The sequence below is a fragment of the Ascidiella aspersa genome, chromosome 6 (genome assembly GCF_963924565.1).
Source record: "Ascidiella aspersa chromosome 6, kaAscAspe10.2, whole genome shotgun sequence".
Taxonomy (NCBI): domain Eukaryota; kingdom Metazoa; phylum Chordata; class Ascidiacea; order Phlebobranchia; family Ascidiidae; genus Ascidiella; species Ascidiella aspersa.
Window position 1 is genome coordinate 24,182,226 of NC_139452.1, and position 20,726 is coordinate 24,202,951.

The 20,726-nt window shown below is 36.4% G+C and overlaps 2 protein-coding genes across 2 annotated transcripts; one reads left to right on the forward strand and one right to left on the reverse strand.

Annotated features, from left to right (window-relative positions):
* Window positions 1-1,541: 1,541 nt before the first annotated feature.
* Window positions 1,542-8,990, reverse strand: LOC146140928 (retinaldehyde-binding protein 1-like). The gene is made up of 10 exons (XM_083392742.1): window positions 8,979-8,990; window positions 8,343-8,474; window positions 7,255-7,331; window positions 6,494-6,633; window positions 5,430-5,545; window positions 4,844-4,906; window positions 3,996-4,154; window positions 3,089-3,199; window positions 2,261-2,389; window positions 1,542-1,565 (listed from the first exon to the last, which is right to left on the reverse strand). The coding sequence occupies exons 1-10, from the start codon at window positions 8,988-8,990 to the stop codon at window positions 1,542-1,544; spliced, it is 963 nt and encodes a 320-aa protein (XP_083248868.1).
* Window positions 8,991-14,233: 5,243 nt separating this feature from the next.
* Window positions 14,234-20,318, forward strand: LOC146140929 (macrophage mannose receptor 1-like). Its single transcript, XM_083392743.1, has 5 exons — window positions 14,234-14,450; window positions 15,501-15,713; window positions 18,014-18,061; window positions 19,183-19,360; window positions 20,129-20,318. The coding sequence occupies exons 1-5, from the start codon at window positions 14,234-14,236 to the stop codon at window positions 20,316-20,318; spliced, it is 846 nt and encodes a 281-aa protein (XP_083248869.1).
* The last annotated feature ends 408 nt before the right edge of the window (window positions 20,319-20,726 follow it).

The following is a 20,726-nucleotide window of genomic DNA, read 5'->3' on the forward strand; positions in this document are numbered from 1 at the left end:
TCCTTGATATATATTTTTAAACTTGTAGAAATCCGTAAAGCCTTTGTATAAATTGCAGATCGTTTTTGTACGGTGACGCATAACTGTCTTACGCCCAAAATAATTTATCAAAACCGTCAGTTAATTTTCAGCAGCATCTTAACGCACAAAAATACGCTAAGGGACACAAGATGAGATTTAAAATATTACTACGCAACTTTAAATAAATAAACCAGCTGTGGTATCCTTGGGACTTTGATCAGCGGTTTGCAGACTACTTCCTTGTTGCTTATCTCTCAAAACTGCAAAACATCTAGGTGCACGTTATGTCATTACATAAAACCTAAGACAATAATAACTGGACAATCACCCCGGAAAACAGCAATCGGCTAAACACTAAAATAATATCGCAGGGATTGCCTTACTTTCCTATGAATGTGACTTCTAAGTTATTTTCCAAAATTACAAAAAACTTTCGCGGCTCACTTCACAATCTCTCGAGGCACATAGCCTGGCAGCACTGTCAGGAATACTTTAACTATAGAACGAGCGAAACTGGATTTCACTGCCAACGCTTTGTGACTTGTCTGACCAGCGTACCTGCCTTAAATACGGCTCGCGTTTGTTTGATAATAACACTATATCAGCGGAGACTGTGCCACCGCACTCAGGGCGCCTTAATAAGCCAGTTCGCGCACCTGGACCGAGACCACTTTACGCCGAATAAGCGTTTCCAATCGGCAAGGTGTTCGCATTGTGCCTAAGGCCTCTTTTCAGCAGCCAAGTTTGTCAATATTTTCTCACTGCCGTGGGACAAAGCGGGCGCCGTACGTGCGAGTCGCCCCTTGGGTAGGCCCGATACGGTTCCGGCCCTGGCTGTACAAACAAAAGTAGCAGAGTGCCGACTCGAGAGAGATCCAATATCGGCGCGGCGCACAAAACGCTGCGCGATTAGTAAGTGCAACTTTCTCCGTACGGACGCTATTTACCGCCGCGATTATTTCGTCAAGAGTCGACCGGGCCGTGCTGCTGTTGGCAAAACGGGGAAAACGATTTCGCAAATACGTCAACATATTTTTTTGCCAGCTTGCATTTATGCGAAAAGTAAATATTTTGCGACGAAAGTTGTCGTTTTAGTTTTTTTTTGTTATTTTGCGAACGGCAACATAAAATCATAGAACGCCTACCTTTCTTCGTTGGGTTCATCTTTAACATTTTAATGTTACATGTTTTTTTGTAGAGAAAAGTGTCGTTGTAAGATGGTTTATTTGAAAACCAAAAGAATGAAGGCTACCTAGCCTACTTTCTAAATGAAGTTTAATTGTGTCGTTTTCTTCGATATGTTTCATAAATTCTTGTTTTATTGACAAAACATGTCTTTCAAATTTGCTTAAAAATTCAGGAACGGCATAAAGAATCATCAAGCACCCACTTCTTGCGTTTATTTACTAATTTGTTTCAAAACGACAATACAAGCAATTTCTACAATTTATAAATTAGCATGTTAGGGGAAAGGTTATTTATATGCAAATCGAAAGATAGTGAATGCATCCGCAATCCGTTCACAGAGCTGTGTCTTCAGATTCCTGTCAAAATAATGTATTTGAAAAGGAACACACACTAAGACCTACAAAGTAACAATATCTCAAGCAGAATAATCTGTAATACCATAGTATTAGGACCCCTGTCAATAACACCAAATACAAAATAATATCCACGGCGAAATAAGACCTAAAAACGTTGATATAACACTTACGTTTGTCGGAAAAAGTTTTAAACTAATCGGCATAACACCTGAATGGATTAAACATCACGTAATCCGTTTGAAGATGGTATGGGACCATCGGGGGCCAAACGGTCTGAAGTCAAACGGTCTGGTATCGACGTTTGGGCGCCCTTGTTTAAACGGCGCCGTTGGGTCACCCTTTGGCACCGGATCGTTTACCCCTATTTGGGTTACGGGCGGGCAATAGGCGGGGTTAGAAATTGGGTTAGGATTAAAATTATAAGGGGAGTTGGTGAAGAAGTTAGGGTTGGGGTTTGGGTTTGGGTAAATGCTTTATACAGCCATATAGGTCTCCGACGAGATTGGGCCTATTCTTACTTAGACGTTATTACTAATATCATGTATTAATCATACTTTTCGCTTTTGTGTGTGTAATTTCGGTCTTATGGTCTAAGCCGATTGGTAATTTTTCTCAGTTACTGCCACGTTTTCTGTTATATTAACCGGTGGATATTACACAAGTAATGTGCGAGGACTGCTCCAGTCGAAACTTACCGGCCCGAATAGCATTTCTGCCGCAGCTTTTCCGTCGTAGGCTGGTCCAGTGCCACCCAAGTCTGATGGAAGATAGTCAGACGGAAATTCGTTGAAAAACGAACTGAGCTCCTCGCCGTGCACGTAAATCTAATATATAAGCGTCAAAATTAGTTTTCATGTAATACCTGTCCAATGCTTTGTAGTGGCGTCACCTATCAAGATGTGGTTGTATGACGATAAAGAAATGGGCGAAACTAGTTTGGCTTGTTCTTATAATGATCACGTCTGTAGTTTAATTTCTGCTATTTCAGGTAGCAGGGCTGCGGGAGTTGGACTCGGGACTCGAAAACGACTATTTACGACTACCAGAGTCCCGAGTCCGACGCGCGATTGTGCATAACCGAATAAGGTCCAATATGGTCGCAAATTATAACATTTAAAGGTATAGAATATCATATCGTGAGACATTTTCCAAGCAAGCGTTGTGGGTGGATAAGTTAAATAATACTCCTATATGAGTTAATTGCTATAACTGCACTGTAGTTTAGTTACGTAAATGGGTGAAATACAATCTGTAGATTAAGAGCCGGACCCGGGAATTGACGGATCGCCAAATTTGGCCGAAGTGGACTACGGTTGCTTTTTAACCGACTTCGCAGCCGTGCTGTTAAGCATGATATATATATTTTCAAATATTTTGGTTTTCAGCATGTTTAATTGTTTAATCATAAACATTGTTTTAAATATCTGTCTTATGACCAGACTGTAGGAGGAATGACATATAAATTCTCTAAGCTGGAATTTATGGATATTCTGATTTCTGGGCCCTAATATTTTTCAAAGTACCCTTTCAAAAATCTTCTGCTTCAGATAAGGTTTGATCAGGTTGAATGTCTTGGTGAAAAACCATGGTTGACGAATGCAATGGACGCCTTTGAAACGACACGGAAACGACCCCTACAAAAGAAGATAAAGCATTTCGCGTTATGAAAAGTAAAAATTGAACAAATAAAACTTGTTGTTCATATAAAATATATTCCTAGCTCTGCTGGCAAATAACGATGACTTTCAACGGAAGCAATTATTTTTTTTTTGTCGTAAGCGAAATAATTTTTGTCGTAAGTGAAATAATTTTTGTCGTAAGCGAAATGAGGTATTATAAAACATGTAAAGATAAATATATTTCGCTAGAAGAGGCATATATAGTCTTTCATATTGCAATAAGTTTTAGACGAAACATTCTGAAGTAACTTTGTGACCTCAAGTAAGAAACTTTTTATGCGTTTCGGTTAGAAAATTTTTGATCGTGAAACTATTCTACTTTTTTCAAGACAATTATTCTAGTTTTAGCATTGTTTCGGACGTCAGTAAACATACATTTCCGTTGCAGATTTGTGAACTACATGTAAACGATAACCTAAAGGTTTCCTATAAATTTACTTGTTTCAGACGACATGTCATGACGTAAATTTGTGACGTAATGTATGAAAATTTCCATGCCTTAAAAATATTCTATAACTTCACCCTGATTTGGACGCAGTGACCTGACAATTTTTGTTGCATATTTGTGCACTACACATCGACACGCTTAAATTTCCTATGATGCTACCAGCCTATGACGTAATTTTAAATTATGCCGTCCTGTCTAAAAATATTCATCCGTTTTGGTACGAAACTTTTCCATAGTTCTGGTAAGATTGTTATTCTATACTTTCACCCCTGGTTTGATCCGACATTATCGGGCGTCAGAAACCTGCAGCATGTCGATCATGAGCTTGTACTCGCTGACTCCGACTGCTGCCAGATGGGAGAGTGTGTATCCACTGAAGTCCTCAACCAAACAGATCCCGTTGATTTGCGTTTCCTCGCTCTCCAGTAACTTTTCCAGCACGCACACCATTGACTTGATCGCCTGCAAATAAGTAACAAAAAAAAATATATATATATATACCATGTCAAGCAGGGAAACACACAAGAAGACGTACAAGGCAACAATATCTGAAGGATAGTACCATAGCATTAAAGTCCAACGACCTAATAAACCCAAATTCCCAGTAATATCCAGAACAGAATAATATCTAAATCGTCGACCTAAATCGATAAATCTGTCAGGAAAAGTTGTAAGTTCATCGAAACAAAAACATATAACGCCCAAAAGTGTGGGGAGAGGGTATGGCTGGTGGTATAAGGTTAGAAATTGGCTTAGTGGTAAAATTATTAGGGAGTTAGGGATATACTTAGGGGTAGCGTTTGGGGTTGGGGTTAGGTAAAATGTGGTATAGCTAGACCTGATTCTGACCATTTAAGTCTTATTCCGACAGATTTAGACTTATTTGGATTTGGACCATGTTACGACTATTAGTAATTATTCCTATTTTAGTGTTATTCCGAAGTATTTGTTTATCTAACGTTGAAGTTATTTTTATTTCAAGCTCATTTCTCTGTCAAGCAGTGTTGTATTAAGTCATCTATACTCTCTAGTGTTCAAACAGCTATGCTAATAAAGCGCATCGTAGTACAACTGCAGCTTGACAGACCGTCGTATAACTATGGTTAGCGTTGAGATGTGACATTGGCGTTAATCATTGCTGGTCTACTTACCAAGGAAAATGGGTACTCGTCCGGGTCCCAGTTATCAAAGCGGAAAAACAGCACAACTCGGCCCTGCAATAAAAATATGTAACTTAGATATTAAGGTTTATATTTTCAATGAGATGCTTTAATTGAAGGTTTGCGGTTTAATCTAACGTTAAGGTAATATTTACCCATTTAATTCAATCCTAAACATGTCTTCATAACTTAGGTAGTGTCACTTTTGATGTAGTAACATTTTACAGGTTAATACTTCGATTTTGTTAAGTGTATATACGGACTTGTTCATGAATTGCGATCGCATAAATAATATTGCTAGTTCACTTCTTTAATAGAGAATCTTCTATACAGTTGTTTAACACTTTACGTAAATCGACAATTTATCATATCAAGCTCTATCGCATTGTATTACACGTTACCCTGGTTACAACTTTATTTTTTTATTGTTGCGTCCTCTTGATTTATTTTTACTCCAAAATATATAATAGGTTTATACTATCTAATAACCCCAAAATGCTCTAGCGCATTAGGTTGTGTCAAGCCTTTTAAACAAGCAGCACTATGCACGTTGCGAATTACGTCATAACTATTTTACCTGCGCATCACGTGACGTGATGACCCCGGGTTGGCCTTTCTCGACATGCCGCCGAACTTCGGTTTCACAAATGTCTTTGAACAAGTCTGGGTAGTTCATCCGGTAGAGGGCGTAACCTAAAGATTTTTAAAACTGATTAACTTTCAGCTAATCTTATGGCTTTTAGCTAGCGAGTTAAAATTATAAAGAAGTTTGCAACATGTAGTTGACGTTGGGAAGAACCCGAATTAAATTAATAGACGTACTGTAAAAATACCAACAGGTGTTTTTTTGTTGAAAAAGCTTTATTACAAAATATTACAAAATAGAGCAAATACAATTTGCAACAGTGTTTATGAGTCTTTTGACGTAAATACTAAGCGTAGGTAAAACAGCGAACTATGGGGATCCAACCATATTTACTGATTTTTTTGGAAGCAATGGAAACATAATAAATTAGTAGATATATTATCGTATTAATATTATTTAATTAATACTATCCATGTCTTCGTTTTCCACAGTTGTCTAAAAGTTTGGAAAATCTTACTCAGAACCAATCTTAATAAATCTAAATATATAAAACTACTGCCGTCGGCAACCCAAATGATCAAACGGCGGCCAATTTTGGTTCGCGGCCCATTGGTTGAAAAAACATTGACTAACAACAAACAATGGTGGTTGTTAATCATGCTTTCTAATCGCCGACAAAAGCTATACGTCCAGCAAATATATTAAATTAATCGTAAATTCGATAAATCGGGTTACTGAAAGTAAAGCGAAAATTATTAAATTTTTTCTACAAGCAACAGTGAGTTAATGAAACTAATAGCCGTATCTAGACATTCATGTTGTAGTTGCACTCTTTAAACTTCTCGATAGCAGTCGTTCTTATTTTAAAAAATGTTTGAGGAAACACGATTGTGTTTGCACAAGATTAATTGACATTTTACTTTACAAAACTTGTTATACTCAGTTAAACCGACATTTTTTGGCCATAGAACCGTCAGAATTAACAAGGTTTTTTGTATGCCGACCAGTAGGCTACACAAATCAAAAATTCATTTCGGAAAGCAAAAGAGCCGAACCTTTCATTAGTTGATAAGTCCTTTCCGTGTCGTATTTTCGTGCTCTCAGAAACTTTACCAGGGTTGAGTCGGATTGCTTTCCGAAAAGAGCCTTGACTTTTTCGTGTACATCCTTTTCTTCTTGATCAGATGTAGGAGCCCTGCGGATGTTAACAGTCATTTAAGTGTTTGCTCTCCATACTTACACGATTACGCTAATCGATTAAAGAATCACCCTTCTGTAATTATTTCAAGCTGTTACGGGATGAAATAAAAGTCAATAATTTTATTAGATTTGACGAGAATCTTGGGAACAATATGCACGGATCTGCAATGTAGCTTGCTATCAAGCTACATGACGAGAATCTGTTTTTACAAATACTATCTTCGTGGTTGGATCTTTACATTAATAACATTAATCGTTGTAATAATTTATTTGCACAAGGGTTAATAATTTAGTAAACATGTTTCTATACTAATTTCGACAGGTGTATTTTTATTACATCTCACTCAAAATGACCCGCATATGCCTTTTTGAATACGTGCAATAACTTTACTGCTTTATTCACAGTTATTTTATACATTAAAATGGCTCCATCTAATTGCATTTAACAGTGACGATAATTGGACGATAAATATTTTAAGCATTAAAACTATAGATACCTATATATTAAAACGGCTAAGATAATTATTTATATTTTTAGGAGTGGCTCATAAAATTATACTTAAGCCCAAATGGTGAAGGCATATCCACTCAATATATCCGATTTTTACTGACATACTCTTTCTCAATTGCCGACTTGATGTTGTCCAACTCTCTATCCTTGACAATGACCGACTCTTTTAGTTCACGTTCAGCCTAAAGTTGTCAAAAATAAAATGAATATTCGAAGTTCGTTTAAACAGTTAATCCAAGTATTAGGAAATATCGCTCTAGATTAGTGGTTCACAAACTTTTTTAGAAAAATTGCGCAACGGTCCCTCAGCAACTTTTTTAATTGCTCACGGTCCCTTAAAAACATACACAAAATAACACTTGTTTTTAATGGTATCAATGGGACGGGTGCAATTGCTTCTTTGCTATCAGCTCGGTTATGTTAACCTCTAACGAATCATTTGTTTGTGTGAAGCAATCACGAACAGTTTTAAAACCGTGACCGTACAGCCCACAGTGACAGCGTAGCAAGCTGTAAAAACGTAACTTTCACTAGCACAATGCAATACTATGACGTCACAATGGACAATTCAACTCAAAGTGTATAATAACGTGAATGAACAACTAATCAGCTTGCTGTGGAAAAGTAAGTTTCCTGAATATTTTTTGCACAAGAGGTTTTCTTCTTCAAGAGCGTCGTTTTGATTTTTTGTTAGGTGCTTCGCGGTCCCAGAAAATTGTCTCGCGGACCCCAAAAGGACCGCGGACCCCAGTTTGAGAACCACTGCTCTAGATAGACAGCGACGGATCCAATGGGCGAAACCACGAAAATAAAAGTTAAACTTAAACGATATTAAGGCGTTTTGCGCTTTGTGCGAACGGATTACATCGTTATAACTTTTGTATTGATAGTAACATCTGTCCAATCTAAAACTCTAACCAAATAAACAAATTCTGTGGTGCTGATAATGTTCCTTTTATGACGTCAAGATTAGATGTAACTTTGTGACATCACATTTTGGCGCAGCCTTGTGACGTAACGTTAAGATGTAACTTTGTGACGTCTTCCCTGAAAAAAATGTCATTTTCCCCTCCCAAACAAAAATCCTAGATCCACGTCTGACTCTATATCTATATAGATAACCATCTAACATAATAAGATTGCACACCATTAACCTGCTATATCGCACAATACAAACGTTATTCTTGATTTACCTTTTTCACTGTATGACGAGGCAAGGCCTTGTCATTTCCTATCACCGGCCCGTGGTCTTTGGACGTGAGGGTGGCCTGCTCGGAGATCGAAAGCTTCCGAAACGATCCAACCTGTCGCAAAAGTACAAAACGCTTGTCAGTTTACCACATTTTACACAAACTCTCGACACTTTAAATCTTCAAACTGGATTTACAGCCTTCTATTTTAAGGTCGTTCTGTGCAAACTATTGTAGTCGAAAAGTTAACGAAGATGTTTTTTTTTTCGAGGGCGACATTTTTAAAGAAACGACATTACAACTTTCTCGACACCTCTTTTCTTAATTTGAATAAACGTGTAGTTCAGTACACTGAGAAAATAAATTAGCATTTAAAAAACACGAAACGTTAATATTAGGGTCCGTCACTTGTTACGCAATTTTCACGAAATGCTTTAGCCATGTCGATTAGGATTACCAAGTGTAAACTACGAATCATGCAATTGATTTAACTTTTTCGTATAATCCATTGGTCGCCTATTTCTAATATAAAACAATTCAAGTTCCCTAAAGATCTAAGGTCCGCACAAAATCGATTGTTGTTTTCGCGCACCGTCAAAAAATAACTTGCTATAACACAAAACAAAGAAATATTTTTACCGCCGATGCCATATTGCAAACTTCGCAACGCAGCTGAGACAAGACAGTACAATGATAAGCAGCTTTCTCCAAGGCGGCAACAGCAGAATGAATTCAATATCTACGGCATACGCTTTGCTGAAGAAGCGGCTTTGTTACTGCCCTAGATTTCTGATTAAAATCGAGTGGATTATCAACGAGCCGATCAATACCCGCTGTGTGTTTCCTATGTTGGAGCCGGTTTCTGCATGCTTGAATGTCCGCAACCTATATTGCATTGGGATAATCTTTGCTTTGGAGTGGAAGCATCACCGTATTGATGAAAGGTATATAAAAAAGCTTGACATAAGGACCATTCGATATCGATAAATTAATCCTTGTCTAGGTGTGTCATCCAGGTAAAGGGTTCGTGGAAAACATTTGTTTAACCCAGTGTTTATCAACCTTTTGGCTAGCGGCACGCCTCAGAAATAACAAATAGATTGCAGCACCCCTAAAAAAGATTTTCCTACAGGTAATTCACTAGAATTTCATAATAAACGCGAACAACACACAACTCTACACAACGCAGGAAGGTATGATTGGATTTATTCCAGTCTAAACAAAACATTGTAGGATTTGGGCAATAATCATATTCTTAAAGATTCTCAAATATCCTTGGCCTCCTTGAGCATTAAAAATGGCACGCCAGGGTGCCGCGGCATCCCGGTTAAGAACCATTGGTTAAACCCTGTTTCGCGCTTTATCCAACACAAAGGGTCACATTTTCCACCAAGATGACCTTTGTGAGTTTGAAACTAATTTTAGCCTCAAAACTGCGCTTGTTAAAACACGCAACGTTTATTTTATTGCTGAAATATGTATTCTCTACTAGTTAAAGGCAAAATATTATTTAGCTTTGACTAGATTTGTTTAGGGGGCATATTTCGAGGATCAGTGCGAAACTCTGTGAAGTAGGCCTATTTCTTGTAAAGCTTGTTCGCAATAAAGGATTTTGTTGGGGACATTTGTTGTTCTCAACAGTTGGCAGAGAAAGCATAGCGACTTTCGGATTATTATACCTAATATTTCGCCCCTTTATATTTTCCGCTATATTTATCAGCTCCTGTGATTAGCCCTTTGATTATTTTGGAAGCCATATACGTTGTCTGCAATCGTGTAAACCTATTCGCGCATCAACTTGCGCGTAAAGCTTTAATTAATATAGGATTGTGTATTGGAAAGCAAATACAAGATCAAAGAAGCCAATTCATCTGCTGGCACAATTTCCAATCATATTTTATTTTTGTGGAAGTCAAACGACCACCCTTTAACATTTACACTAAACTTAAGTGTATTTTATTTTAGAAACTTATCCAAAACTTGTGATTTCTAATGTGTTTAAGGTTTAACGTGTTAAACATTTACAGATCTTTCTCTCTTTCATGCAAAGGCGATATAGGTTGCAAAATGTTTTTGGAAAACTATTGTATCTTTTTTATAACCTATACTGTTACGTTTTTACACTTGTTTACTGTTGTCTACATCTATTTCAAAGCAATAACCAGCAGGAAGTTTGCAACAATAGTGTAAAACAAGCTGTAAGCATCACATGCTAGGTTTCTATAAATTACTGTTAATGCACCCAGACCAACCGTCATTGACGTCACGGAATGACATATAAAGTGGCCGATTTATATTCGCAAGGATAAGAAATACCTGGATTGGGCTTAGTAAATAACTTTCCCAGGAGTTAAATTGTAGTTCAAATACCGTAGGCGTCACACAAAATTCCGTTTGTAACAATACGATATTGTACGTTGTGATTACGTTGTTTTTTAATTTGTCAAAATTACCAATAGCTTATACATAAATGGTAAAGGAGTTAGGAAAAACGACATTGCCATTTGTCAATAGGATGCTTTCAGCCGCTAGATGAATTGCGTGTGTTAATGATAAGCTATTTATTTTTTCAAAGGTCACTGACGTTCTGTGTGTTAATTTTTCGCGTTTAAATTAAAAACAAATCAGAATATATGTAATTAAACTCTAAAAAACTTCTAACTTATAGTGAAATCTATAAAGGGAATAATCAACATTGAAGTTACAGCTTTTTTATTTTTGCTTTAGTAAAAAAACACGCTTTTCGCAAAAACGTTATTATCAAAAAAATTAACAAAACTACACACTTTTAGGAAATCTAAGATATCATTAATCGTAATACTTGAATACATTCGCCCAACCCCGGCCTATATAGTCGATATTCGTCCTTAATATACAACCAAACGCTACGGAACCAAAGATTATCTTGTTTGTTACCGTCCAGTTTTCCGAAAGGCAACACCAAACAGAAAGCGTTGATTAATTGAGTGGTTGATTTCTTAACATCAACCTTACATAGTAGCCTCATTAACTGTAAACTCAAAGTGTGTAAAGATGTATTCCTTGTTTATTGGAAGGGTTTAATAATGGTCTTTTTGACTTCTGACTGAATACGATATGACACTTCACATAAGACATTTTGCCGCACAACGAAAGGGAGAAAGGTATTTTTACAAACATAAAAACTTGTCATTATCAGCCGATCCTAAACAATATTTATCAATGATGTGAAGTAAAATACTTTTTTGGTGATGTAAAGTAAAATACTTTTTTTCTGTTGGTTCTGCTAAGTAATTCGCAAGTATCCATTCTTGCAACAATGTGTTACTTTAAAGATGTTCCAATACTATTTTAACATTTTGAGGTTTACATCTCACTAAAACCTAACCGCATGCTTGGTTTTTAGCTGATAATTTTGTGCTAACTTAAGTGAAGCAATTCAGTCTAAAGAAAAGCGGCGTGGTATAGGGAAATGCATACATATAACTATCAATTAGGCCATAACGTCCAGATTAAGTAGAAAGTGGTGAGAAGTCGCAGTAAATGTTTTCACAAAACTGGAGAAAGGCAACCAGTTTTTTTTAATTTACTAGGATTTTTAAAATAATGATCGACGATGGCCTTTAACTTAACACGTTCTTTGACAATTACATGTTATGTCTGTATAAGTGTTATAACTTGGCACACTGGGCGTTCACGCACCACATACAATTATAAAACTTGTCTTTCTAGCGTGGATCTAAAATGGGTATGTTAGATAATATTGGTTTGAACCGATACCCGGTAGGCTACCAAGTGATAGTATCGGTACTCGTCCGACATTCATAAAATAGTCGAAAAATGTTTGTATTTTGTATTTCCGTACTTAAATTGTCTTTCGGGATACCAACCCAGATAAAAGTATACAGTGCGAAATCGAGATGGATAATAAGTAGAAAATGCCTATAAATGCACACACTTATTGCACGGATTCGAGATAATGTCTCCTGGTCTCCAGGGTTCCGCTTTTGTATTAAGGTTAAGTACGCTTATGACCAAAGGCGTGGTCCACGAGTTTCAAAAGGTCGTTTTTCGATTTTGATGTGACGAGGCTCGAATTTCACAAAGTCCAACGTGAAATCATGTACAGTATTGCGACATAACTCGTGTGTGTGGCGAAATCGCGTCAATATAGGTTCGTTCCGATTTGTGTTTCGTCAGATGCAACTTCGCACCACACTCACCTTGTTCCGACTGGCCGGGAATAGCAAACTGCGCGGAAATGGCGCGCATCAAACACGAAACGCAGCTGAATGGCTGATGTTCGTCTTGCCGTGACACCGCGAAAAAACAAGCAAGTCGTATGACAAAGAGAATGCGCGCGGCTATTTCTGCACTACTTCCAGGTGCACGCCAGTCCAACTTGCCAAAACGCCTTACTCGTTTTAAAAGATTCCGTCACTCGATTTCACAAGAGTGTCATCAGCCTTTGACGTGTTCGCTTAGCTTTCCAAAAAAATAATTAACTTAATTTTTTTTGTTTCTGGCCTCTCAGGGCGCGTTTTTTTCTTTCCTGCTTAGTATAAAAGGCGGGTGACCAGGTATTAGTCTCCATTATAATTTGCGCGGGTTTAAGTTAATATGTTTAAAAAAAACGACCGAAGTAAATAAAACTTATTTTTTTAACTTTTCAGTTATTTAACGTTTTAAGATATTAATAATGTCGCTTTCGTGGTATTTTTTGATTAGAATTATTCATTTTATTAAGTTCATTTTCTAATTTGCTCACAACTGACGAAAGACAAAAGTTTAATTTATGTTGGCTTTTTGTTATTGTTGCAAAAACTTGCGCAGACAACTTTGATTAACGCAGTTTTATCATTTAATTAAATAAATTGAGTTAATTTAGACAAATGTCTTTGACTAGTGTCATTTAGGAAATAATTTACGTGTTTTAATTACAGCATTTTGCGTAAAAAAATCTTTTTTGTCATTTTGTTAATTTAACAATATTTTTAATGCCAACGACTTATTGAACATAAACTTGATTTGACATGACTATAGGATTTATAATATTTAATTTATAATTATAGGCTATAGTAACCGAACTATAGAGATTTTTTTGACGATCGTTGTAAGCCGAAAATTAATCCTTTCCTTCCCTGCTTTATTTGCGTTGATTTTGACCCAGCTAAAGTTTTTAAGTATATCGAGAATAACACTTTTAGTGTCGTTTTTAAATTCCCACCTATGTGTGTGGTTAACCGTCCTTCGAAAAATCTTATATTCAAACTTTTTGGAAACGTAAAGTAGAAATTTATGCTGTGTGCCACACGTTTTAATAATAGAAAACAACATAGAAAACAACACAAGAATTCAGTTTGATATAATGAAATCTGGTGAACTTAAAAATTAGTAATTGTTTGTATATTATGTTTTCCTCACCTGTCCCATCGCGTCCGTAATAACTGTCGAGCATTTACCCTTAAAGTGTAAAGATATAGCAATGTTTTTGTTGTTTATTATATCAAAAAACATTTTGTTTGTGTTAAATATTTAAAATATGTCGTTCGTAATATTTGGGATTGATTACGCAAATAGTCAAAGAGCGTTCAAATTAAATACCCCATATACCGATACCAAAACTTTATACTAAAGATTAACGTACGCCAATTTCGTAAATGGTCTCAAGTCCAAGTTAAGTGACTTTTTAAATGCCTTCAGTCAAGTCATCACGGCCAACTGTCTTAAAAGGCGGTTAATGGTTTTTCTTTGTGCTACTTCGCTTTGTGCCGAAACAAAACAACAGTTTCTAGCCTATTTTTATTTTTATACGGATATTACAATACAATTCTAACATGTTGCTGTAAATGTTTTCATCACAGGTGGTCTGTACTTTCCCACACATAACATTGCTTGTTTTTTTAGGGAAAACAATGTTGTTCATAACACTCCTTTTGTACAGTTTCCTTGTCGGAACTGTACGCAGCTTCTGGTACTCCCATGGTAGTTACGAGTACTACATCGAACCTTCAGCCAGCTACACGTACGACGAAGCCTCTGCATTATGCAACAATCAAGCTGCTGGACTGATTCAAATAAAGACACAGGAGATTGAGACATTTCTGAAGTTAATATTGCCCTGGACGACGGGTAATTTTATAGGTTTCATGTTTATTTTGCGCATATTATTATGCCTAAACTTTTGTGGTTGCCACTTACAGAGGACCTCAAAATTGATGCGTTACTAATAAATGGAAAACAATACACCGTGTACTGTTTGTTAAACTGTCGGCTTGTACTATAGTTGTACGAAAAATTTACTATAGTTGTACGAAAAATTGACAGAGAAAAAAACAATATAAACTGAAATCTCAGTAGTATAGAAGGAGCAAGATTCAGCTGTGCTTATAACATTTGCTTTAGTAAACAGGTAGTGTTCGTAACCATTGTGATCACAACACAATCTTATTATTCGGGATAATTGCCTTTACGACGCAAATAAACCTTGAACCGTAAGTTTAGTTATTGTTGCATGTTTATGAAGTAAATCTGGACAGTTGGTCAACAGAAGTAAACATTTTGCCAAATTGTATACGATTGTAATCTGGTAAATTAAACACGTTTTCAGTGCAAAAATTCACAGTTGTTCCAAACATTTCAATGACACAATTCTTAGTTAACATTTTGTGCGACCCGCTTTTTGACCCGCTTTTTTTTTTTTTGTTTTTTTACCGCTAATGTAAAAAGATTTGCCGACCCCTGTCTTAAGAGGTTCGCGACGACAAAAAGGTTGGGAACCATTGTATTACACTCAAAACATGTTTAACTCTTTGCGATGTTGCAACTTGTTCTTCACTAATAGGTACACAAGAATAAATTAGTCGATTTTTCTTGTGTTTAAGTGGCTAACGATATTTGTAGCGCATTTTACTGTTACTTCCTACGAATGTAGGAGAGGTAAAAAAGTGACTGTGGTGGATTTTTGTTTTAGCCTTCCGTTTGCTTGTGTTAAATTATCTCTGGACTTAAAAAAATCTCTGGACCAAAATCCTATTTTACAGAACTAAAGGGCAATTTTTCTTTAAAAAAGTAAGTGTGGCGATAGCAGTATTGTAGACACCGCCTATATACTATCGACATAAAATGTGGAGCATACCTCGTGTTATAGTTAATACAAAAATGCCCGGTTGATCTATACAGGCAACGCCTTCTACATTGGCCTTAAACGCAGTCCGGGGACGTCTGATTTTCTTTGGTTGGACAACTCAACCCCGACTCTTACAAACTGGGAGGATGGCCAACCAAGCAATTTCACTTCAGGCGAAAACTGCGTTCAAATCTGGGCCTGGAACAGCCAGTGGGATGACGTGACATGTGATACCAACAACGGGTTCATTTGCCTAAGGGAACTCGGTAAGTTGGCAAGTTTGAAAATATAGCAAGCTTTAAAAAGGCTGCGGAGTCGGACTCGACACATGGGACTCGGTGGAGTCGGTTTGTTTTGCTGGAGTCGGAATTGGGTCTGGGGACTCGGGTAAGACCACGTAACACTACCCGAGAACCGAGTCCGACCTGCGCATGCGCAGTACCAACTTTTAAAACTGATATGGCCGCCAACTGTAAATTGTAAATGCGAAACAGCATATAGTGTATATTTTTCAACAAGGTATTGTGAGTAAATTAATTTTATGACACCCCTATAAAGTTGATTGCTGAATATCCACCGTACTTAGTTACGCAAATTGGCGGAATACCCACTATAGAATCGGGACGCGACGAAGTCGCACATTTAGTCGGAATCGGGTTATTTTAACCGACTCCGCACCCCTGGCACAAACTTAGGCTTCCCGTAGCTTCCCGAAACAGCAGCAGTTTGTTCAAGCACCATATAGCTAATATCTAACCCGTTGTTGATCAATAAGTTTTGAAAAGGGGATGCGTGGGAAAAATAAAACATCTTTTGGTGCCGGGTTAAAAGTGGATCTCAAAAACACTTAAATAAAAAAGTGTGATTCTTTTTGAAAAAAAGCTTTTAACACGGTATACCTGTTTTGACAGTGCTAAAATAAGACTAGGTGAGTATGACAACTGTAACTTAAAGTAAGATCAAGGCTAAAAAACGTAATAAAACCGATTTTTGTTTAATCATTCTACAAAACATTCGAACATAGATTTGCCTATTCAGTTTCAGAATTTAAATACCTAGAGCAAAGTTGGTATTTAAGTTGTAATTTTAGAAAATACAAAAGCGCTGGATGTTTCATAAAAAAAATTTTATGGCACTTTTCTAGCTTTGGGAAATTTTCATTCACCCCCTCAGCAGAAGAATACAAAGCCACCATTGGTTATAAACCCTTCAAAACCGATGTTTCATCTGCATAATGCCAACGACAACAATCTAACAGAAAATTGGTTCCAAACTTTTTTGTTTCGCGGCCACCCGAACCCCAATTGGGGTACTTAACATAAGTAATCCACCTGAATTCATATAAAACAGGGGTTCCCAACCTGTGGTACGCGTACCACTAGCGGTACGCGAAGGTTTTTCACGTGGTACGCGAGTAGCTTCCGTTTTTTTCACAAAACCGTGGACTCGTAACGTTATATTTTGTTTATCTGGTTTTGTTTACACAAAACAAATTTCCCCGAAGCCCATTCTTATTGTTACGTAACTATTCCTGTTGTTTCGAAACAATGCAATCTTCAAAATACAGTTATGTCAATTGTTGACAAGAAGCACAGTTGTTATATAAAGCTTAGGCTACAACACCAAGGGAGAGTGGACTTTAATTATGTCAAATGATTGCACTAATCCACTGTATAATCTTCTGTTTTATAGATGTCGCTACAAATAGCGTTGCAAAATTCTAGTTGTAAGCTATAGACAGATCAAAATATGATTTAATCAAATTAGTTGTTTTGCAAGAAGTGGTACGCGTGGCACTACAGAAAGGTTGGGTACCCCTGATATAAAAATTGTCCAAACACTTTTTTCGATGGACGGATTGTTTCAAAGTCAAACAAGAATTACAAAAGTGTGCTCAACTAACTAAAGTTTTCATTCACGACTTTTTGATCTAATATAAAATAGTTCTTGTACACTTGTTATGACAAAACAATGCAAAATTAACTTAAGAAGCTTAATTTTAAGCCGATGTTAACAAAACTTAGTGAAATATTTAAATACATTATTTTTTTTTAGTTGTGCATGCATATTAATTCATTTTCCTTCGTGTTTTTTTAGCACAAAATAAATAGTTACAGAGAATTTAATTGCCTCAAAATGTTGTTTTTTGAACTTTGCCTTCTAGAAGCCACGAACTCCAGGTTTGAAAGGAACGTAACATTGTGTAAATGGCATCATAAAAGAGTGAAAATGACCGAAGCTAAACACCCTTGAGTGGAATTATTATTTTTTTTTTTTGACTGAGTTTTATAAACAAAAGGCCAGAATAACGAATCCTCTTTAAAAAACTATTTTACCATTTACAAATTGATTAGTTTCTTAAAAAAAATAAAATAAAGGTAAAAACCTATTTTTCGCTTTGATAGAGTTTGAAAAAAATAATATAAATAATACGAAAAACGTAGTTTTGTATTTATGTAAAAATCCACGTGTTGCCACAACCCAAAGCATGTCGCAGTCCATCTGAAAAATAACGAAAACTATTTTTGAGCAGCCTTTCTAAACAAACAAACAAATCTATTTGCAGAAATGACAACAGAACCAATCACGGAAATGGCAGAGCAAACAGGACCAGGTAAGGCTAAATTCACAAACATTTTGGTTACCACCCTTATGAATGTGAGGAATGAATCGTCGAAAGACGTAAACTTTGTGACGTTGTTCCTCACAGTTTTCATTTGAAAGGTTTGAAGGTTTTTAGGGGTAACGTCACAAAGTATAGTCAAAACATGACGTCATAAACACTTAATGTGAAAAACAACTGCCGTTTTCTTGCGCAGTCTTGTGCAAATATACACCTGAAATGCATAGTTTAATAAATCCACAATGCGTTTGTTTGGTTTAAATTGGCAAAACTTGGAATTGAAAAGGTCGTAAGCAGAAAAATACTATTCCAATATTACTAGAAATAGCAACATTTGTTTTCTAATTTAGCAAAAGCCCCCATTATAGAATTGGTATGTCACGGCGAGACGAGTCTTAGCATGCATAAGGCGTTTGGCCTAAATACATTCGAAAATATAGCTATGTACGAAACAAAAAGACGAAATATAGCTATGTAGGTATAGAAGATCGCTAAACACCAAAAAAATTAAGTTGGTCAAAAAAATACGTTTAAAGGGGGCGTGGCCAAGTTCCATCGTCCATTGGACACGCCCCCTGTCAATCACCGATGTCCATACAAGATGAATGTTTATAATAATTAATCGTTCCGCATTGGTATTAACGAATATTATTTTAGCTAACAATAAATTTGCGCACAACGACAAGTTTTGATTTTGATTTATGTTAATAACAAAGGCAAGCAAACATTAACAAAAACAAAAAATAAATAATAATTATTATTTATTACTGATTATAACCAGATCAAAAACTTAGTAAATGATAATACGCGCAGTATGTTTTGGGCAAGAATCAACATCGTTTTTTGTTTTTTTTAATTTTCGTTAAAAGAAAAAGAAAGTTTATTTATGATTTCAAAAAAACAAAAAACAGAATGAATAATAATTAGTTTGTCCAGGCAAACTAATAAACTGAAAAACCAAGTTTTATTGGCCCAATTAAAAAATATTCTTTTTTACGGTAATTTAGGTAAAGTTATGATTTTAAGATACTGTAATGATGAATATCTACGTTTCTTGACAAAAAAAAAATTAGGTGGAAACTATTAAAAAATTAATATGTTTTTCTTTTCAGCGCCTTGTCATGTCACAAGAGAAGTAGACCCAGGTTCCGAAGGGTTGATTGAATCACCGAATCACCCCGGATCGTATCCAGCAAACACAGACTGCACTTATAAGCTCATCGGCACAAGTAGCGAATCCAAATTCGTGATCGACTTTCTGGCTTTTGACCTTGAAGCTTTCAATTGCCAGTAAGTTGTAGTGTAACTGAAAAAAAAAAACTCCGGTTAATTATTATTAAGTAGATCACACCAAATTAAGCGCTTAAACGAATTACCGTATAGTCTGATCGCACCAAACACAATAAATTGAATGGTTAAACAAATGTAACAAGTTTGTGTAATCTGTATTTGTTACCTATAGAGCAGGGCTACTCAATTATTTGTTAGCAAAGGTCCAGTTAGTAAAGTTTAAAATCTGCTTAGGTCCGATATAACTCTCATGACTTAATTTACAATCATGCAATATGTAATACGGTATAATTTACATATTTCCTTCGCTTAAAGTGCAAATTGTGAAATGTCCTTACTGCAGAAAGGGGTTTTCAATAAACAGTAGAAATTGTTTGCCAAGGAAAACTCTCCAAATCGCATTGCTAAGTAAATGCTGAGACATTAGGTCCGGATTTAACACTGAAAAAGGCGGCATTCGGACATCTGTCCGCCAGTTGAGTAGCCCCGCTATAGAGCATGCGCAGAAAAGAGGTGAAAATAGCATTTATCAATTGGGGGTTCCAGCAAAAACTGTCGGTATATCCTGAAATAAGTAAGTATCAATTTTGTGTTTAATATCATTACTCCGAATCTTGCTGAAAATAACGTCATGAAATTTGAGGATATACCGACCACGGAAATTTCTCGCGAAGGATTACTTGCGATATAGACTGCGGCAAACCTATCTATTTAACAGTTATCTTAAAATCGCAATGTACTAAAAACGAACTAATGCTGCCAATGCAGTTACGACTACCTAGATGTGTACGACGGCGCAAGCACCAGTGATCCTTTGTTGGCGCGTCTCTGCGGTAACACGATTCCTCAATCGTACTCCAGCAGCGGAATGTATATGACGTTCCACTTCGTAGCCGATGGTGCATTCCACCTTACCGGTTTCAGCCTGAAGTACACGGCAGGTAATTACAAAATATAGGTTCTATGGTACCAGTGGAGACAAGTGTTTGTAAATGTTTGAGGCATTTAACTCGGAAGAACCACACAACATGTGGTTTGCCTCCTTGGCCGACGTCAAATTTCCTTGAACTTAAAAGGTATTTGTAGAAAGGCTATAAAATTATTTTGTTTTCAAGTTTTTGTCCATTGACCCTCTTTGTACGACAAACAATATAACTTTCACAAAAAGATCTATGGCTATAGGTGTAAATTTGTTGTATCAAGCCCAGCCGAATATTGTGGTACAAACGTGAGAAATTGCATACATTTTTTTCAAATAATTATGGCTGGTAATTCTTATCTCAAGCGATGTCAGTCCAATTTTCGAACATTATCATTTCTATGTTTAAAACGAATAATAATAAAGAATAAAGAACAACTGATAGTT